Below are 20,304 nucleotides of genomic sequence, written 5' to 3' on the forward strand. Positions count from 1 at the left end.
ATAGAGTGCCTGTATTTGTTTTATTATTAGTAAGTCATGCTTATCTGTTTCCTTGTGAAAAAAGCAGAGGTGGGGAATAGGGCAGAAGGGAAGATGGAGGATGCAAATGACAAGGTTTAGTTGGCTAGAATAGAACTTAACAATAATATTAAGGAACTAAAATGCATAACTTCCTCTGAAAAAGTGCTTTTGAGGTCTTACATCTTCAGCTACACTTGTGACTCTCAGGTACAGGAGCTGTAGTTTTAAAATTAAGATTAAAAAAAAGACTGCAATGAAAAAACATTGATGAAATGCTCAAGTGGACTAAACAGCAGATTGCATGAAAGATAATCAGAATTTAAGTTGTAGGGATGATTGAATTAGTGTAATACTAGAACACTAGGATTTGGTTTAGATCCTTGGGTTTTTTTTACTGTGATAATCTTAACTACATAAGGGAGTCAAAATTTTTAGACTATAACAGCATTTATTGTGCTGAGAGATGAACATGGAAACAAATTTCAGTCATACAAGAGGTCTGATGAAAGGACAATATAAAAGCTGTCATACTAGTGATGTGTAAATATATAAATATATTGTGGACCTGCAGAATATACAGACCAAAATTTTAAGCCAGCAGGAGGAATTAAGGTTTTTTTTAAGAAGAGTTGAAATTGATTATTTAAGAAAACAAGAATGTGGTTAAGATTGATAGCTGTGAGAAAAATGCAGAGTGACTACCCGGGGTCATTAAGCTCTCAATGTGCCCATACTGCTTGGGGCTTTTTTTTAAAGTCAAACAGAAGTTCATAATTATACTGAACATTCTTCATTTTGTTTCACAGGCTATAGTTAAATATGCTTTATTCCCATTTAAAAATACTTTGCCACTGGGTTAAATAACTTCATATCATGTGTAGTGGAAACAGTACTATCTTGTAGATTACAGGGTTAGTAAATTTGACATACTTCTTAGAAGTGGAATGAAGAAAATAATGTATCAACACTTAAAAAACAGAGAAAAAGTTACAAATAGAGAAGTTTTAGCTTACTGTCACAAAAGTGATATTTACATTTTTCAGCAATTCCATAAGCACAAAATTTATCTCTCAGATTCGTATTTGGATTAAAAACTGTTCTACATCAGTAAAGAATTTTTCATGTATTCTACGAAAACTGGCATCACTCAGAAAACTAGGAAGTTCTTGAACAAATGTTGTAGAAAATAAAGCATTAAATGACTGCAAAGGTTCAGTTGGATAATGAAAGTAGTTGTTGCCTCAGAAGAATTAAATATTAAATTAGTATTTCAGTTACATTCTGCATGGAAACAGACAGGAATGGGAGAAATTAATTCATGTTTATTAACCTATGTCGTCTGGATTTATTGTAGAGTGGTTTAAATTGAGACTGATGGAAGACCAGCATAAACTGGCAATGCTAACTTATTCTATTTCATTTCAGTAGTAAATAATATAATATTTCAGCTCAATTAACTCAGAGTGAATTAAGATAAATGTTTACTTTCAAGCAAAGAATTCTGAATGTTTCTCTTAACACAAGCATGGGTGCTGAATGCTTGTGATTATTTATGAAAAATGAATTTATTCATTGTAACTACCTGAAAAAATGGAGTAGACATAACTTGTAGTAATTCATACATTTACAATATTACAGACCTGGGGGAAGGCCGTTTCTGTGAACCACTTGACATTTTCCACAAGCCAGGGTCACAGTGTATTTTTTCTGCAACAAGTAGGAACTGTTGTTTCCCACTTAACTAAAAAATGTGATCTTCTTAGGTCAAGACCTTAAAGCTTTGTGTTTGGGAGCTGCATGTCACTGGGTTCAATAAGCAGTATTTTATTAGTAAAAATACATAGCCACTCTTTGGTCTGTAGTGTAAAGCAGTCTTCATTCCTGAAGTCACTTTACATGAACCAAATGCAGATATCAATATAATATATCCATATGTTGTAGTTTAAATTCCCAAGAAGTATGAGATGTTGATACAGAGAGAGTTCTTTCAGGTTTGTGTGGTGGGATTCTGAAATGATAAATTCAGAAAATGTTTTGTTGTCCACATAAAATTATTTTTCCTTGTTGTTGGCAACAGAAATGATAAATGTCCTAAGATTTTGGTGGAGAAAAGCTATATAATAGGATAAAAAATATCGTTTTCTAGGGACCTATAGTTTTTATCTCAACAGCAATAATTCTAAAGAAGTAATGAACTTCAGAATTTAGGTTAGCAAGTAGTAAATAAACCACAAAAGAAATGTGTTTCTATTTCTAATTTCATTCTTGTCAAGATTTTAGGTGTGCTGGGAATACACATCTTTTACCAAAGGATAGCCATGCATGTCTTCATGCTTCTGTTTTAATTCTTCAGATTCTAAAATGTTATTATCTTAAGATGTTTCTTGTTTAAGCTGTACATATGCTACCTATCTGTTACTTCTGTGTGAGGTTTGCATACAGTAAATCCTGTAAATTCCTAGGCTGCAAACTATGGCAAGAAAAGTCTCTCTCAAAATTCAGTTCAGTGAATTCTAGATGATAGCTAATTTTTTTAAAATAGCAGCTCTTTTTTGTTTCTGAAACATAATTTCATAGTAGGAAAAGATAACTCTCCTAGAGTAAGCAGTGGTTACTGAGTTACAGTGCTACTGTGCTAGGTGTAAATCTGAAACATAAGAAGAATTTTGGGGAAAAAATGGAGTTCAGTGGTTGTTAAGGATATAATGACTTTGTTGTGATATTCCTGACTGGACCTGAATAGTAATTCTTGCTGCCATAAGGCATGAGAGTGTTGCTTGTCTAGGGATTGTATGCTGTTTTAGATGCAGAGCTGCTTGGGCTTCATGGAAACACATTTGAAGCAATAATCTCTCCAATTCAGTTTCCAGCAGCTAAGAATTGATTTTAAGTCCAAGTGAGAGTGGGAGTTGACTGTCTATATAATACCATTGTTTTGTTAACAGGTTCTGGATAGAGCAGAACAGCTGAGGGAAATGGAAGCAAACATCCTGCCAGCATTTCTTCGGCTTCAAGAGTTGGTAAGTGTCTAGAAAGAAGTTATTGTCTGTGTCCTGCCTGTTGAAAGTATGTGAACATGTGGTACCTGTACATCCAGGCTCACAGACCAAGATAAGTGATTCTTTAGATGAGAAAAGTTGCAAAATTAAGCCTCACTCCCCCAGAACAGTTGTCAAAACTAGAAACCAAACTAGAATTTAAACATGGGGAGATTTTTATTAGACTCTTTTTTTTTTTAAATTTTATTTGTGATTAATGGTATCTTATTTACATTATCTGATGCGTTGTAGATTCTTTGGAGGCTTGTGTCAGCTATATAGCTGTCTTTTCTAGATTATTTATCTTTTTAAGAATAAGATTTTCAGGAGACTAACAGCTGTTTAATTTGGCTGGAGCTGCACAGCTGAGCAGCTGTGAATGTGCTTTGGCTTGCTAGAGAGTTTTCTCACACCTCTCCTGGAACTGTGCTGCAGTAGGTTTCTGATTGGAGTAAACCACAGTGTGCTTTCCTTTCTCACTTCTGAAGCATCAAAGCTTTTGCCTTAAAATAAGCAAAAATGGTACATTCCCTGAAAAGAAACTGAAGACAAAACCAGAAGTTGCTGGTACTTTGAAATGTTTGAACATGTAAATAGCTGAAATTATAGTTGTTATCTCAAAGCTTTTGTGTGATGTTCTTAATCTTCTGGTCACATTGATTTCTCTACTGAATAAAGACTGATTCACAGCTGTGTTCTTAATCCTGGCAGCTGGTGCATTTTCTGTCTCTTTTTGTCTGTTCTATCCATGTTCTGGACTAGGCTGCTCCTGAAGCAGAAACAGCCTGTTCTGCAGAGAAGGGAGGCAAACTTGGTTTATAATTGTTGCTCAGAGATCAAAACCCCATAGACTAAGACTTACATATGCCAGAGGAACACTCCCAGATTCAAAACTGACCTCCAGACAAGTCTGTTTGTCTTGAATGCTGGTATTCCAGTTGCTTAAATTCTGGATTCTGGCCTGAGGCTTTCTAAAACAATTGTTCAGCTAGTGTTGCAGAGCAGTGTTGTAGGAGCAAATCTCTTGCATCTCTTCCTTTCCTGGAGTGAGAGGAGCCCAGAAGTGCCACCAGTAGTAGTGAAGGGTATCGTGGGCCTGGGGGGTGGCTCCTGAGGTATAGGTCATGGGTGCTTGATTTCTCTGAGGATTGTGGTCACAAGTACTGAAGTTCTTCATACTGGATGATCAATCAGGAAGTGAACTAAACATATCTTAGTACTTCCCTCAGCTGAAACACTAGGAATTCTGGGAGAGGAAACCAACTGAAAGAAATGCAAAAAGATACTTTCCTGTTGGAAGGGAAAAAAAGATTTTCACTACATTTCAGGGAAGGGAAATTTCAACATCTTTTAAGTCATTCACAGCACTGTCAATTCAATCAGGTTCCTTTTGTCTGTTTTATGGATAATAATATGGATAATAATTTCCAAATGTCTTTCTTGAAGAACTGTATTTAAAAGCATCTTTTGTTAGGCAGAATTTTTAGTATGGTTGCAAAAACCTTGCTAAGAGGGAGAACATCTTCACTGATAGTTTTAGCTTCATATTAAGTAGCTAATATTTTGAAGGGTGACCAAAATAAAACCATATTGTTTTTAATATGAAGCATTTTATTACCTATCGATCAAAAGATCCAATCTGAAGCAGGTATTTTGTCAAAAAAACTTGGTTACAAAAATGTATTACTATGAACAGCCCCATTGTTGTTAACTAGTAAAACAGGTAATATTACATTCTTGGTTTGGGATGTGTGTGTGTTTGTTTTTAAGGACCATATTCCCTTTAAAATAAAGTACAAGATAGCTTGGTTCCAGAGGCACTGAGATTTATTTTTGCCTTTTTACATTTTCTGTTTGTTCTGAAAGTATGTGTTTAATTACTAAAGTAAAATGTTCTCTTAATTTTGGGGTGGAATCTATTTGGTATTGTCTATCACCCCACAAAACTTCCATGTCAGTGAAATGGCAAGGGTTGGAGAGAAATATCATATAATTATGAAGATTTGCAAATGTATGAGCTGCTTGATTAGACCAGCTGAAGCTTTAATGCAAATTACTAGCATAGTAATAAACTGTAAATTTAATGATTTTTGTGAAAAGAAAAAGTCACTATAATAATTTTTCTTGTTGATGCTCTAACATGCACTTTTATTTCTCTGCCTGTCACTCTCTCATTGGGTTTTTTCTCTTCCCTGTGTAGACTGACAGAAATGTGACAGTTGTTCTGCTCAGTGAAATAGTGTGGGAGCTGTTCCGTCCAAACGTTGGGTGCTTTGAGCCATTCACCATGTATTTTCCAGATTACAGCATAGGTAAGCTAATTTTTAATCTGCTTTTCAGAGATTGTATACCATTTTGTCAGATGACATTCAAAAGTTTTTTCCAGGTTTATCAGTTTTTCTTTTACAGAAACCAGAATATGTAATAGCTACTGGAATGTAGAAGTCTATAATCACACAACATATAAAGCTCTTGTCTTTTTTCACTTGGCAGAACATCTCAAAGTAATGTGTTGATTCCATTTTATTTTCTGGTTCTTCAAAACAGTGTAGGTTTTGGTGGATTTTGTTGGGGTGTTTTTAGTGAGGTTATTGTTTGTTTTTCCACAAATGTGGTCGATTTATTAAGTTGCCTTGAAAACAGCAAAATTTATTTTTGTTTAAACAGGACATCTGCAGAAGATCCTGTCTCAGAATCATCCCCCAGAATATTCTGCAGATTTCTATGCTGCATATATCAATATTTTGCTTGGTGTCTTCTACATGGTCTGTAGGGACCTGAAAGAACTTCGGCATCTGGTGAGATGAGCTTCTTTAGAGTTGCTGTTTTGTTTTGGGATGTCTTTTTCGAAGTGAAAGTCTAGATTTATTGCTGCTGTGAAAGTCTAGATTTATTGCTGAATATAGAAAAGAGAAAAATCAGATTATAGAATGGTTTGGGTTGGAAGGGACCTTAAAGGTCTAGTTCCAGCTCCCCTGCCATGGGTAGGGGCACCCTCCATTATGTTGCTCAATGCCTCATCCAGCCTGACCTTCAACACTTCCAGGGATGGGGCATCCACAGCTTCTCTGGCAGCCTGTTGCAGTGTCTCACCACCTTCGTAGTAAAGTTTTCTTTATATGTAGTGTAAATTTGCCCTCCCAAGAATGTGTTAGCTTAAAATGTAGTTGCCCTAAAAATTCATAACAAAATTTTTGTGACTGTAAAGGGCTTCCAATGTTGTGTAGTTTTCTGGTAATAAATTGAAAGTGTTTGGAAAAAGGAGTTTTAACCATGTAATGTAGTAGTGAACAACAGAAGAAAATTGAGTTACTTGGTGGTAACATTTGCATAAGCTTAATAACCATTACAAACTAATGTAATTATTATTAAGCTTAATATTAAGCTTAATCTAATTATTATTTAATTAACCATACTGTGTGTAAGGAAATTTTACAAGTTTGATATGATCAGTGGACAAATCTGTGCTCGAGAGAGGATCTGAGTGTTCTGCCTGTGTTTCCCTCAGGAACATGCTGCTAAATTTCAGCTGAACTTATCTGTTAACCATACAGGTTTCATATGTAAATGAGATTGCTGGAGACAGAAATAGAAACCAGGGTCACAGTTGTTGCAGACATGTACTTGAGTGGCTCTGCTTATGAGAATTTCATTAGCTTTGGATCCACTATTTGTTTGTGCAACAGTACAAAAATACTTATGTGATCAGATGTTAAATTCTTGATGTGGTTGACAGCTCTGTTCCATAGAAGATAGTGACAGACACATACAACTGAATGCAGGCTTCTGAACTCCTTAGTGTCTAATACAGACTCTAAATGTGTATGCTGTTATGTGTGATTATTAATAGTACATTCTGGAATTTCATTAGATTTATATTTGGAAATTGCACTCTGAGTTTTGTATATTAGCACAGAGATTTATTAAAGTGCAGTAGGACAAAAAGAGAATTAAATCTGAGGATTGGATTTTACAAAATTCTGTGTGATACTGATTTAAACATTTTAGAAGAAAGTTTAGATTATAGTAATGTCAAAAATCTCCTTATCTTACTTCAGGCAAAAGGAGTTTGCTTGCATATGGAATAAGATAGCATATTTTAAAAATAAATAATTTTTTAATAAATGAGTAATTTCTGTTTGTGTTTAAGTGTGCTGAACTTCTCCCGGAATGTAAAGTTTTACCTGAAAATTAAGGGAGTAAGAAAAGTTCATGAAAACATTTTTATTGCATTTATAATGATAAATTATGTTAGTTAAAAAAAGTGCAACCCTCGAGTAAAATAAAGATATCTTGCTGAGCTCAAAGCCATGTAACTTGTGTTAGATTACTTCTGTTTGTATTTTATGGTACAGACATGTTGCCATGTTTGACAGTGTAATGTTTGTAAGCAAATGGCATAATTATTGACTGAAAAAGGGTTTGTTGGCTTTGCAAAGGAATGAATTTCCCTGCTAGTTACACTCTAGCAGCTGATTCAGATAGATAGTACTTTAACACATTCTAATGTTTGCTTTCTGTAGGCAGCGCTCAATTTTGCTAAATACTGTGAACCAGTGGTCAGAGGGGAAGGTAAGGCTGTGTCTTTAATTTGAGAGGGTGTATGAGGGAGAGCAGGTGCTATTTATTGCGTTTTGTTGAAGACTTTGCTCTGATCCTTGTGCTGTGGTGGAAGAGTGGTGTCTCAGGTCACAACAGCATTGCTTACTCCAGTTGCACCCAGTCATTAGCACATGCAGCAGAAGCAGCACATAGTGGTGGTGGTTTAGGAAACAAAGATGGAAATACCCTGAAATTTTTCTGCCTTCTATAAATCTTTTTCTTCACTCAACCATCAGGACTTTGATAAAGTAATGGGGTAAGTTACTTCTTTGTCAAAACTAAGAGAAGAAAGAAACCAGGAGGAGAGCTTCTGTTAAACTGGTGCAAATTATCTCAGAACAGTCATGGAGAAACAGCCTTGTGTGGCAGCATGTGTTTGCTGGATGGATGGTGATGGTTCATCATCCTAAAGCAGCATGTCAGAGTCAGGGTGTTAGACTGTGTCATGCGACTGTTCAGGTGTCAGGGATGAGTTTTGGTGTTGTATGAGTTAAATGTTTAACAGAGTTGGTTCTGGTTTGCTGCAGCAAATGAACGCGACACCCGCAAACTCTGGAAAAATATTGAACCTCATTTGAAGAAGGCAATGCAAACTGTTTATCTCCGGGAAATATCCAGGTAATTTGGAGGGCATAGGCTTGTTTGTTTTGTTGAGGTTTCTGTTTTTAACAACCTTCCTCTCACTGTGTTTCACAGCTAGTGTTTCTTTTTTGCCAGATGTAATCTTTTTTCTTTAATGTGCGTTTCTTTCTTGCCATACACTGTTAGAAATAGCATATCTCAGGAGGAGATTTAAACAAAATGGTATTTGTAGCATATAATAGATTCAGTAAGTAAAGCAGTGGCAGCAGGTTTTGTTCTCCTTTCCACTGATGCTAGATCCATTTTCTGTAATGTATGAAGCTCCCAAGTATCGGAATCCATCACCAGAATATACAGACACAGCTTAAAACACACTACTGTGTTTGTTAGCTTGCCAGATAGTCACTGTACCAAGGATGTGTGCAAGCCTCAAAATTCTTGAGACATCACAGATTTTGAGTATCTGTGTCTCTTAGCTTATTTGATAGAGCTAGGTTTGTTTTCTGCTTTCTGATCCCTTATTCTCTTTTCCAAGAGCAAATTTTTTCTTACACGAAATTGCCATTTTTAACAGCATTAAAATCTGTTGTCCTATTAATGACTATTTTTCTTAGTGCTCTTTTAGATTCCTTCTTTATTTTGTAAGGTGCCAGACTGCTAGAAAAAAAGAATGGTGGTGTTTATTCACAGTGGTAATAACTGGCTTAGGTTTAATGCTCTCTCTGCCTTTAAGATGAGTGATTCTGATGGTACACTATGTAAAGAGAGATCATTCAGTATTGCTTGGTTTCTTTATCTTGGTAAAAACATACTGATTTCTTTCCTTTGAATGTCATTGAGGCTATAGAATATTCTGGTCACAACCTAAATGTGTAGTAGAAGTCTTTGCTAATGTTCTAGACATATGATCATTCCTTCAGGAAGAGAATTGATTTTGCTTTGCACAAGCTAGACTTCACTGTACAATGCAGCATTTTTCTGTTTGGCTCAAGTATTTATTTTATATTCAATATTGATCTTCATTACACAGTCTACCTGGGATCTTCCTGACTTTTTATATTGTGTAATTGCCTACTCTAATTAGGTTGTAATAAAAGATTATGGTACAAAATAGCTTGTGGATTTTTTCCAAAAAAGCAATTTCCCTTTACAGTTTTCTTTGATTATAAATTTGAGTTTGACTTGATTTTTGTTAGAAATTCCAGCTTTCTGTCTAACAGTTCTAGGATTTATTTCTGTGAACCAGAAAATGCTTGAGGAATTAAAATCACTATATCAGTTTTTCTGGCCATAGAACTATGAATACTCTGTTTTTTTTCTTGACCATGTAATTTATAGTGATAAAACTTTGCTATCAGCTTTTGTGCTGCCTGAACAGAAAGGAAAACGAACCTTTTTTTTCTGCCTGTAAAATAGACATTAGATAAAACCTTAACTCATTGATAAGTTGTTTTGTCATTCATTGTAATTTAAGTATTACCTGAGCTCCCATTGCTCTGTTTTTATAAGTTTTATGGCTTATGGCTGATAAATGCTGTTCATGAGGAGCTTCAAAAAAAACCCAAAAAAATTCCTTCAACAAACTTATCTTTTTGTAATCCCATTATGGTTTTGGATCATACAAAATGATCCAAAATATGAAATTGCTAGCAATGTCATTCATTAAGGAAAGTTTTAAAGTGAATTTTTTTAGTATTGTTTAGGAAAACACCAAACTTAGGGGCATTTTTCACTGACAGAATAATCCATCTTGATAACTTCCATTGACTTCAAAGTTGCATTATAAATTATAATTATAGTATTTTTCTCAGAAACATAAACAGTTACTAAGCAGGTGGAAAATAATCAAAACTATCAGTATTTTTACTTTTTTTATGCAATTCTGCATTATTCTTGAAACTTGTGGATATTTGCTTACTCATGGTGGCTGGATGGGAAGAAATAGGTTTTTTGCAATTAGATCTTTTATGCCTTAATCTAGCATTATTTCTTGCTTTTTTAAATCAAATATATAGTCTGTAGATTATTAAAGTGTATGTGTGAGATACTAGGACCTTGTATTTTTAATTATTCTCTCACTAACTGTATCTTAGCCAATGTCACAAAATTAGAATATACCAAGCAGATAGCTTTCTCTACAATTAGACTATCAAATTCTACTTCTTTATGTATTTGCATTATTTGTCTTTCAGCTCACAGTGGGAGCGTTTGCAGCATGATGGTGGAGAGCCTGGGCAATTGAAAGGTATCAAACACAGTAACTGTGTAGGGACTTGTAATGTGAAATGTGCTTTTCAGACAAGGCCACTTGCTAGTATTCAGGTAATGAGTTACAATTCAGGTAGTTGTGGTTTTTTTTGAGAAGATGTTCTACAAAGGAATATTCTTCCCCTATCAGATATATATACTGAGAGTAACCTTTCCTAATATCCTTTACAGGTAAAAGCAGTCTTCATTACATCAGTATTTCTTATACATCAGTATTTATATTATTTATCATGACAAATAATTCCTTGAGATAAAATCCAATCATCAGACTGTTTCATCAGACTGTTATAAACCAGACTATGTTTGGTTTGTAATTAGTGAATTTTCAACATTTTTGACCAAAGGAATTTGATTCAAAGTGTTCTTATTAAACTGTCTCCTAGATAATAATGAAATACTTGCATCTGACAACCCCATGAAGGGAAACTTAATTTAAAAATTTAAATTTAAAATTTAATTTAATTTTAAAATTTAAATTTAAAAATTTAAATTTCATAGGTATATGTAGTAGGAAAAAATATCATGTTAAAACAGCATTTGATAGCAGCATACTTAAAAAAAGTTCTAATAAATAAAATTCTAGTTTTAATAAAGGTGTAAATCATCTAATAGTTCAGTGTGTGATGCAATATTGGCTGACCAGAAGAATGGAGAGAAAACAGATGTTTTTGTATTAAACTAAATTGTCTCTGCAAGTGTTTATTTGGTGTTGCATTTTATAAATAGCATGCAGTACAAAAGAATCTCTTAATTGTAAATGAAACTAAAACTGCTGTTCTTTTATGCTTACGTGAGAGGAAATCATTACTAGCAGTTATATAGGATTCTTTTCCCTATACTGTGGACCCTGAATCATAACTTTAAAACATGTTTAATTCTTTGATCTTTATTTGCTGATACTTGTGGATTAAAGCATATGGGTACAGGTGCTTCACAGAAGAAGAAACTGTTGAAGTAAAAAACTGTAAGCAGAGAGGGCATGAGAGAGACCTTTTAATGGTTTCTGTAATTAGCCAGCTGATGAAGGGTGGTTTGATGATCCTATTCTCATGCATAAACATGTAAAACAAGAGCAGGGGAATGTAAAGGTAAAAAATACAAATTAAAAGTACTTTGAGTTCCCCTCCAAAAGGGGAAAGCAAATATTCACTAGACTGTAATTCTTGTGGATTTTAATATGTGTGTTTAATCTTAATGAAGTATATGCATTTAAAAAGAGGCAAAGTCAACTGGATGAAGTTTAAAATTTTTAAAACGTTTTCTGTAGGAAATGGAACAGTGGCTAAAAATCATTGATCACAGATCAACTGTTTATTGGAAGTGCAGCACTGCTGCTTTCTTTACTATGCCAGCTTTTTTCCTGGACAGGCTCCTTGGTGGTCTGGAGGAGTCTGAAGGTTGAATCTTGAAAAAAATTTGCCATCGTATTTAAATATATCCTTTCATCTGTCTTGTTGGTCAGGAAAATTCCCTTAAATGAAAGTAGCCTGGAATTATTTATATTTTTTCCAGGAAGATTTATGAATCTCTGATGCTTCAAATACAGCTGCTGAGAGTCTGAAAAGGTTGCAGAATGTTGGCTTTGTGTAGTGCTCCTTGTTCCCTTCCCTGAGTTTGTATCTGTGATAATGAGGCAGAGAAAGTCTTACTCATTTAGTTATGGCACTAGAGCAGGAGAGAAGGAAAAGAAAATGAACACAGGGAAGTCTAATTTGAAGTCGGTGAATATTCAGGCTGGGATTTGGTTAACTTATAAATTGTTTGTTTATTTTATAGGACTTTCTGCACATACCCATGTGGAACTTCCTTATTACTCCAAATTTCTTCTAATAGCTGCTTACCTTGCCTCCTACAATCCTGTTAGGACAGATAAGAGATTCTTTCTTAAGGTAACAAGATTAATTTCTTAGTCCTGTTAACTGGATTCCTGCATATTGAACTTTCTGGTTTAAAACTCTTCAACTATTTGTTTTGAGCTCTGTTTCTGTGTGCACGTAATTTGATTTGATGAGCAGCTTTTCTGTAGATCACATCCTGTGATTGGTAATGATCACTAAGTAATTTAAATGTCTAATAAACCCAACTTCTTCATGTCAGATTATGTGTAAAGCTGTTACTCATAAGCACTGTTATGCATGAGCACCGTGCTTTGCTTTTCTAAGTTGAGACAGCTTCATTCTGAAAAGATTTTAGTGGAGTGACCACAATGTCCTTAGTTATAAGCCACTTAAATTTCCAGAGTGAGGTACAAACCGCAACTTCCTTGGCCTTTAATGAGATAAAATGACTTAGTGCACTGTTAGATTTTTTTTTTTTTTTTTTAATAGATTCTAAGATTTTGAAACAGAAACATACAAGCAGTTGCATTTGCAGGAGATGTGGTTACATTAGCTAGTATGTGTTGTGTTGAAATGGTAGTAATGCATGTTTTAGGATGAATGTATTAGTCATTACTACCAACTCCTGGACTAAACATCACTTTCTGTGAGTTCTTGCCATGTACATCTTGATAGGTTTTTTTCCTCTTTTTTCCTGTAAGCTAAGTTGTGGTTGTACCGCAGACAAATGCTGTGGTGCCATTAGTTATTTTTGTATTTCTGTTCCTGATCCAGGATCTTCAAGCTCCTCAAGCCTGCCTCATTGCCTCATTTTGAGTTATTTGACAAAATGTAGGTGGAAAGGCAGGTATCAGAAAAGTGATCAGGTAGTTGGGCTTTCTATGCATTTTTCCAGCTATAACAATATGTATTGATATATGTATGTGTGTATGAGCATATGGTATTGATGATGGATGTAAGCAATTAAAGAAAATGAGGGCAAGACAAATTGTGAAAATACTAATCCCACTTAAAAAAAAAAAAAATCATAGATACACATCTTGAGAAGTTACTGCAGTTTCTAGTGGTGAAATGTTAGTACATTTTCAGTTTAAACTCTGGTATGATCTTACTGAAAGCTATTGATGTTTCACCCTTCTATTTAGTCCTTTCCCTGAGTGGAAGGTTACTTGTAGTAAATGTAAGTAGGCAACTTTTCTTTATGGGTAAGCCTTGTTCTTTGCACTTGGCTGGAGCATTTTCTTTGTTAGAGATTTTTTTGCTGAAGAAATGTTTCTACACAGAGGAAAGCATGCAAGAGTCAAGTCTGCAGAGCATGTTATCAAAATGTGCCACATCTGCCTTGTGTTCACTGAACAACCTTTTCAACTTAGTACAAAGAAGAAAGGAAAAAAACTATCTCTGGGGGAGTTTCCACTCTTGCACGTGAACCGTATTAAACTTCTGTACAATAAACATGAATTTCTAAGGTTTTTGAAGCAGGGATCAGAAAGCTGTTTCTATCAGTGCTATCAGGTATTTTTTCCAAGAACTGGTGAAGCAGAGGTCACCATTTTTACTGCATGTCATGTAGTATCAGTTGGCCCTTCATTAGGTCTGAAATTGAACTTCAGAAATAGCTGCATCTCAAAGTCCAACAAAACCAACATTTTTGAGTTTCAATCTGAGTATTCCTATGAGTTATGTGAACAGTGGAAATAGAATATAATTTTTATCAGGTTTGTAATGATATTCAGAATAGATCACAGAAAAGTACCTTCTGGAGTGATTTAACCAAAGACTAAAAGCGGTGAAAGGGATGCAAACAAAAAGATGGGCATTGAGTTGCTCATCTGCACTACTCTGTAGATGCTAGGCTATACTACAGCTAGAAGTAAAGTCACAGTTTGGTGCAGCCTGGAATGCTAACAGCCTGACAGGGCAGGGAAGTGATAATTGACACCACTGCTATTGGTTATGTGAAAATGCAAGATCTTTGCAGTAGATAAAGAGAAAAATATGAGGCTGGTTGGGAAGGAAACCTTTAAAATAAGAAAGAATAGGAATATGTATATATGAAGTCTTTATAGAAAACAGCATTAAAAGCTAATTAAAAATTAGCTCTAAATTTCATGGGGTTTTGTGCTTGAACAGAAATAGGATACCATATATTCCATAATGAGATCCCAGCATAACCTGTAAAATGCATGAATGCAGTTTGTTGTGATCCATCCAAAGCATGCTGTGTAACCTCAGGCTTGGTCCCTTCCCCTCTGATTATGGTCGTGGTTATCACTGCAGTCATTTTTTCAGAGGCAATAATAAAATGATTACTTTGCTGTCTCTAGTTGTGTTTGATATGTATTAGCTGAATTAGCTATTTTTAAAATCAGACCAATCATGTGAGGTGAACCTAAACTCCATCTAGCTCTTCAGAAGTCAGTCAAACCACATTTGCTAAGACAGTTTTGACATGGCTGAATGTTGAGGGCCACAAATAATAAGTACAAGACTTTAAACATTTAAATGAAAAAATAGTTCCTTTATTTGGGTTATTTTTTCTTTGATTCTTTGAGCATGCTTATAAGGTATATTAATAAGATATACTTCTTAGGGCTGTGGAAGAAGGAAAAACTCACCAGGTGATATTTTGAGAAATAGAACTTAACTATGTTTAAAGAATATGGCACCTCCTAATTAATTTTATACCACTTTCACCTCATCCTTCATGTCTCTTGGGTTTTTTTTTCTTCTTTTTTAACCCATTCATTTGTAAATTGTTTACTATACTTCTGCCCTTATCTTGCCCTCACATTTTTACTTGACATCTGAAAGCACTTGACTATTGTCTTTTAGTAGTTCTTCCTTTGTTAAGACAACTTTAAATTTTGTACAGCTTTAAATTACGTTTGTTGCTTCAACACCCACTCCTTCCCCTTCACCCTCCCATCCTCCTTCCTTTTCTCATTTAGCTCAAGAACCTTGAACTACCTTTGTATTGTATTGATTAAATTTCTGGTTGTCATTCTGCCAACTTTTGTACCATCCAAATTCTAAAATAGGGTCAATAAAAGGTGAAAATGCTGGTGCATTTTATACATGGATACATTTTAAAAATTATGATAGTCATCATCTGTCTTTTTTATTAGATGATTGAGTTTGTGAGGAGGATGGTGGCATGAAGTCATTGCAAACAAATTTTTGCTACGTCATCAGTTCCTGAGTAGATTAAAAAAAACCTAAAAACTTATGCATGTCACCAGCAAATATTAGCATGTTGTGTTTTGGTTTTGCAGCACTTGGGACAAGGTGAAGCAAAAAGCTAGGCAAGTGTAATTTTAGGGTTTATAGTAAGAATGTTATAACATCAAAGGCAAATACTGGAAGTGTAGTAAAGTAGATCTAGAGTTACATACTACTATTTGTAGTTTATACATTCTTTATTGACTGTTTTAATTCCCTTTGCTCTTCTCTGTTGTTTGCAGCATCATGGGAAAATTAGAAAGACCAACTTCATGAAGAAGCATGAGAAGGTATGTATTTTATCCTTCTAAGCTGAGCTTGGCAGCAAGTATTTTCTTTCCACTGTATTTGTGGGTTTGTATTTCATTTTGTGTCATTGATTACTGTAGAAACAGCAGAACTGCAGAAATAACAACTTTTGGAGCATTTGTTTTGTATGGTACAAGTTTCTGTGAGATACAGACATTTTTATTTCATTGAAACTGTAAGATAAAATTGTTCCATCTTTTTATTGACCATATTTTTATGTACAACAAAATGTGTTTATAGAGCTAGTTAAAGGACATCATAAGTGGAGTCGCCAAGTATCAACATTTCTCTCAAAAATAATTTTATATTCTTTAAAGAATTTTTATAGAAAGATTTCTATAATGAGGGAAATTGAAATTTAGGGATAAACAATTAAACAATTACGGATGTAGTGTTATAGACTCATTTGCTTCAGTTGCAGTTTATGTCAATATACCTTTGCCTAGGAAAGCTTGTCTAAAGACTGATTTATGGATCAGATTCACCTAACTCTAGTGGGTGCCTGCATCTAAACCAGTTTATAGCCCATGCAGAGTCGATGCAGTCATTGGTGTAGGGTGTGATTTGGCTCATACTGAAGTAGGTTCCATGTTCAGGCAGATGAATTGCACCACAAATTGTATTGATTAGATTTCTACTTGCTATATTTGGAACTGAGGAAACTGGTTTGGCTGTCTGTACCTGCTTCTCAGGGAGCTGACATTAGATGAAATAAATCCTTCCTTAAAAGTTCAGATATATCAAGACTAAAAATCTATTTTGTGATTCTTAACTGTGTCAGTCCAGAGGCTGTGGGGTTTTTTTCATTAGAAAAAAATGAAACTTGTGAATGAGGGGAAGAAACTGACTTACTATTCTATTAATTGCCCTGATGCTGATAAAAGTAGAAGTTGTTTGGTTTCTTTGCATTGTTGGCCTGGAACAATGCTTTTCCAGTTTAGTGACAAGTGAGAGATCTTCCTGGTGAATCTGTTTCTGCAGATGAAACTTTTTCACTTGTCAGTCTGTCAGAAGATTAAATGTGCTGGTGTGTTTTTTATTGAAAATGAGTTTATCTTATATATCTGCTTCAGCTTCAGTCTAGGATTTGTTTTGTATCAGAATTTATAGCTTACAGCCTAACATGCTTCATTCATAGAGTAACCAGAGAAGTTTGAAAGTGCTGTGTGCATTACAAAAAAATGAAGACATAACATTCAGTCTTCAAGTACATGCTCTAAAGGTTAAAAATTCAGTCAGTCATGGTTAAGGAATTTCTTCTTTTTGTGCAGATAATTGAATTTGGGTTAAGCTTGTGCTCTGTAAAGAGCTCTTGGGGTTCTCATTCTTATTGGTGAAATTTTGGATTGTGAATACACAGCTTGCAGTTCTGGGATGGTTGGGGTGGTGCAAGGCTTAGTGATGGTGATAGAGAAGCTAAACAGAGGGAACATGAAATTGTCACTGCAGATAAAAAAGCATGAGCACACAGAGTGGCAGCTGGGGAAAAGTCTTTTTGAACAATTAATGTATTGCCTTGGTGAAAAGGTGATAGAGGGCATACAGAGTTGATTTGGTGGCTATAAAACATTCTGACTAGATTTTCTGACTCTGGAAGATATCTTTGTTTTTGAGAGATGTTGAATCCCTTGCATTTTTATAAATACTATCCTGTGTAGCATTCTGCCTTATCTCCTTGCAGAAGATTGTAAAATTCTAATTCCTAACCATATTACATTTGAAGAAATTTCTAAACCACTGTTATTCTTCCAGGAAGGTATTCTCTTAGAGTTAATTCTTCTGCTTTTTCTAGAGGGAAAATTTCTTTTAAATAACTTGAAAGTTTCAAACAGTCCTCTGTCTAAACAGAGAAAAAGAAATTTCTGAAGTAACTGTATATACTAAACAGAGCTTCAGAGATTATTTTATGTTTACTGCATTTGCTTGGAGGGCACTGATTTTAATTAGTCTGCTTGTTGACACTAAAGAATATGCTTTACTGAACTGGCATGTGTAGAAGCAGAAGGGCAGGTAATCACCTACAATTCATTACTTAGACCAATCTGCATTCTTACTGAAGATGCCATGCTAAAGTCTTGGCTATGTGTTTCCATGATTTTTCACACTGCTTGCTTTGTTAGCCAAGAGGTAGCTTTGGGGACACCTCCTGGATATGAAAAGTTAAAACATGTATTGGAAATAACTTTTGGTTTTGCAGAAGAAATGGGTGGTCTTGTTTTACTGATGACTAGTGCCACAGAGGTGCTGGTGGTATATTTGAGGTTCTTTCCCAGAAGCATTTTGAAACAAACTTTCCCTTGAAAATCCTCTTTAATCTTGGCTGCTGTGCTAGTAAGAATAAATCAATGTAACACTATAAAAATGGCAACTGGATGTTGAGAGAATTAAATGCAAACTAAAAATAAAACAAGTATTTCTCGTGTAAGAACTTTTGGAAGTGTGGGCCATAAATCTCTAGTCCTAGCTGTGCTGGCTGAGTTGGAATACTGCCCAGTTCTGTCTCGTAAACTGTGCATCTCCTTTTTGTAGAATTGGTTATTTTGAAAATACTTAGCATTGAACAGTCAGGACTTTGCATTTCTTTGAATTCAAGTGAATGCAATGTTACTACATACAATAATCCATAATGCCTAAAATGGCCATTGGTGTCAGCGGAGGTGTGAGGTGAGCACTATACAAAAAAGCTCTGGAGATGTGAAGGAGAGCAAATATGCTGTGTTCTGATAACACAGTTCCTGTAGCTGGGCTGGTAGCTCATAGAGCAGCTCTTCCCAGCCAAGAAGCTGACCTTGGGCTCTGCCATCTGAGCTCTTTATTTTAGCCAGCTAAGCCTGTGGGAGGCATGTACACTCTGAGTCTTGCACTCAGCACTCTCTGCATTGCCTCTGGAATACTCTGTCCAGTTTTGTCCTTCTTTGGAAGAAATCTTTAAGCTCCCTAGCAGCACAAGCCATTCTGTGATTCTCTCAATGACATAAAACATAGCCTTTCCTCTTTATTCCTTAAATTGGGGCAAGGTCATTGGACAAGACAAGTAAATGTATAAGTCAGGCAGGAAATTTGGTATAAGATCCTCTGTTACAACTCAAAAATGTTCCTGTTTATTGTGCAGTTTGAACACATGCCATGTTAGATCTTTCTGTCTATATCTTTTTCTTGATCAATAAGCATGTATTCAGTGTTTTCCATAATGTGTAAGTATGCTGTATGAAAGATATAGCCCAGAGGCCAGAAAGATAAGAATAACATCATGTAGTAGTCAAGGGAATTAAAAAGTGTTGTTTCTGTTGCAGACCAGCAATCACCTACTTGGGCCAAAGCCATTTCCCCTGGACAGATTGTTAGCAATATTATATAGTATTGTGGACAACAGAGTTGCTCCTACTGCAAATATATTTTCCCAGGTGAGTGTGTACTTACTTTTTTATTTGCTTTTTAGTGTCTGGAATTCACCAAGTTTTAAATGTTTTTTGTAAGTCAGAATTCTAATTAAATGTAGTGTAGAAACAGCCACAACAGGACGAAATTTAAGTCTTGCAGAGAAGAGTGAGAATCCTGTTTCACTAGATGGCAGCATAGCTATAGAAGTGAGCAGAATTAAGCAAATCTAGTATTTTGTCAAGAGCTCTGGGTTTGTCAGGTGTACATTAACCAATTCTGTATAAGTAAAGATGATTTTCTACTGTCAGTTTGATTCTTGGATATCATTTCCACCTTAGAAATTCTCAATTTCTTCCTTCTTTCTAGTTGTAATTAACTTTAATTTACTGAAATATTTTCCACCTTTCCTTGTTAGGTATCAAATTTAACCAAGTAATATTTTAATTTATTGTCTGCAGTCAAAGTTCTAGGAACATAGTATGTGTTGGTTTTTTAGGATGTTAGCTTTGTATTCTCTTACTTTTGGCTATCAAAAGCATTTTGCTATACACTAGATGTAACTGTATTATATAACAGTATTTAACAGTGTATTTTCAAAATTTGCATATTTAACGGGCATTCCAGGTAAGAGAAACAAATGTCATTATTTGAATGTACAGTTAAGCAGTACTGAAGCCACAATTTGTACATAGTATAGTTCCACTTTAGACTAAATTACAGAATGAGCAAGTTCAGTGAAATGCTTTGTTCTAATTTAGAGTTTGCACTAGGTGGCAGTGTTACCAAAGAATAGTTGTAATTCTTTATTTTCTGAGGATCTGGTGATTAAGCTATAAAGATATTAAAGAATTGTATATAATGTTAGCCAGGTTAAGGTAAACAACTTGAAATCAAATAAGTTTATACAAAAAATAAATTTTATAAATTATTTAAGAATATTTTTAGTTATAAAGCAATTTTTGCATTAAATCTTGATTTAAAATATTGACGTGTCAAAGTAATAAATACAACAGAGTTTAAAAATGTTAGGAAAGTAGTTTAAA

General features: G+C 34.8%; 1 protein-coding gene across 4 annotated transcripts in view; it reads left to right on the forward strand.

Annotated features, from left to right (window-relative positions):
• Positions 1–20,304, forward strand: part of ORC5 (origin recognition complex subunit 5) — a 62,453-nt gene that overhangs the window by 6,832 nt on the left and 35,317 nt on the right. For all 4 annotated transcript variants that reach the window (XM_056482027.1, XM_056482026.1, XM_056482028.1 and 1 more), the window contains 9 exons: positions 2,967–3,041; positions 5,260–5,371; positions 5,727–5,857; positions 7,583–7,631; positions 8,189–8,279; positions 10,436–10,488; positions 12,288–12,400; positions 15,814–15,861; positions 19,174–19,284. In XM_056482027.1, the coding sequence (XP_056338002.1) occupies positions 2,967–3,041; positions 5,260–5,371; positions 5,727–5,857; positions 7,583–7,631; positions 8,189–8,279; positions 10,436–10,488; positions 12,288–12,400; positions 15,814–15,861; positions 19,174–19,284 (783 nt within the window). The remainder of the gene's footprint in view (positions 1–2,966; positions 3,042–5,259; positions 5,372–5,726; positions 5,858–7,582; positions 7,632–8,188; positions 8,280–10,435; positions 10,489–12,287; positions 12,401–15,813; positions 15,862–19,173; positions 19,285–20,304) is intronic.

The sequence above is a fragment of the Oenanthe melanoleuca genome, chromosome 1A (assembly GCF_029582105.1).
Source record: "Oenanthe melanoleuca isolate GR-GAL-2019-014 chromosome 1A, OMel1.0, whole genome shotgun sequence".
NCBI classification, from domain to species: Eukaryota; Metazoa; Chordata; class Aves; order Passeriformes; family Muscicapidae; genus Oenanthe; species Oenanthe melanoleuca.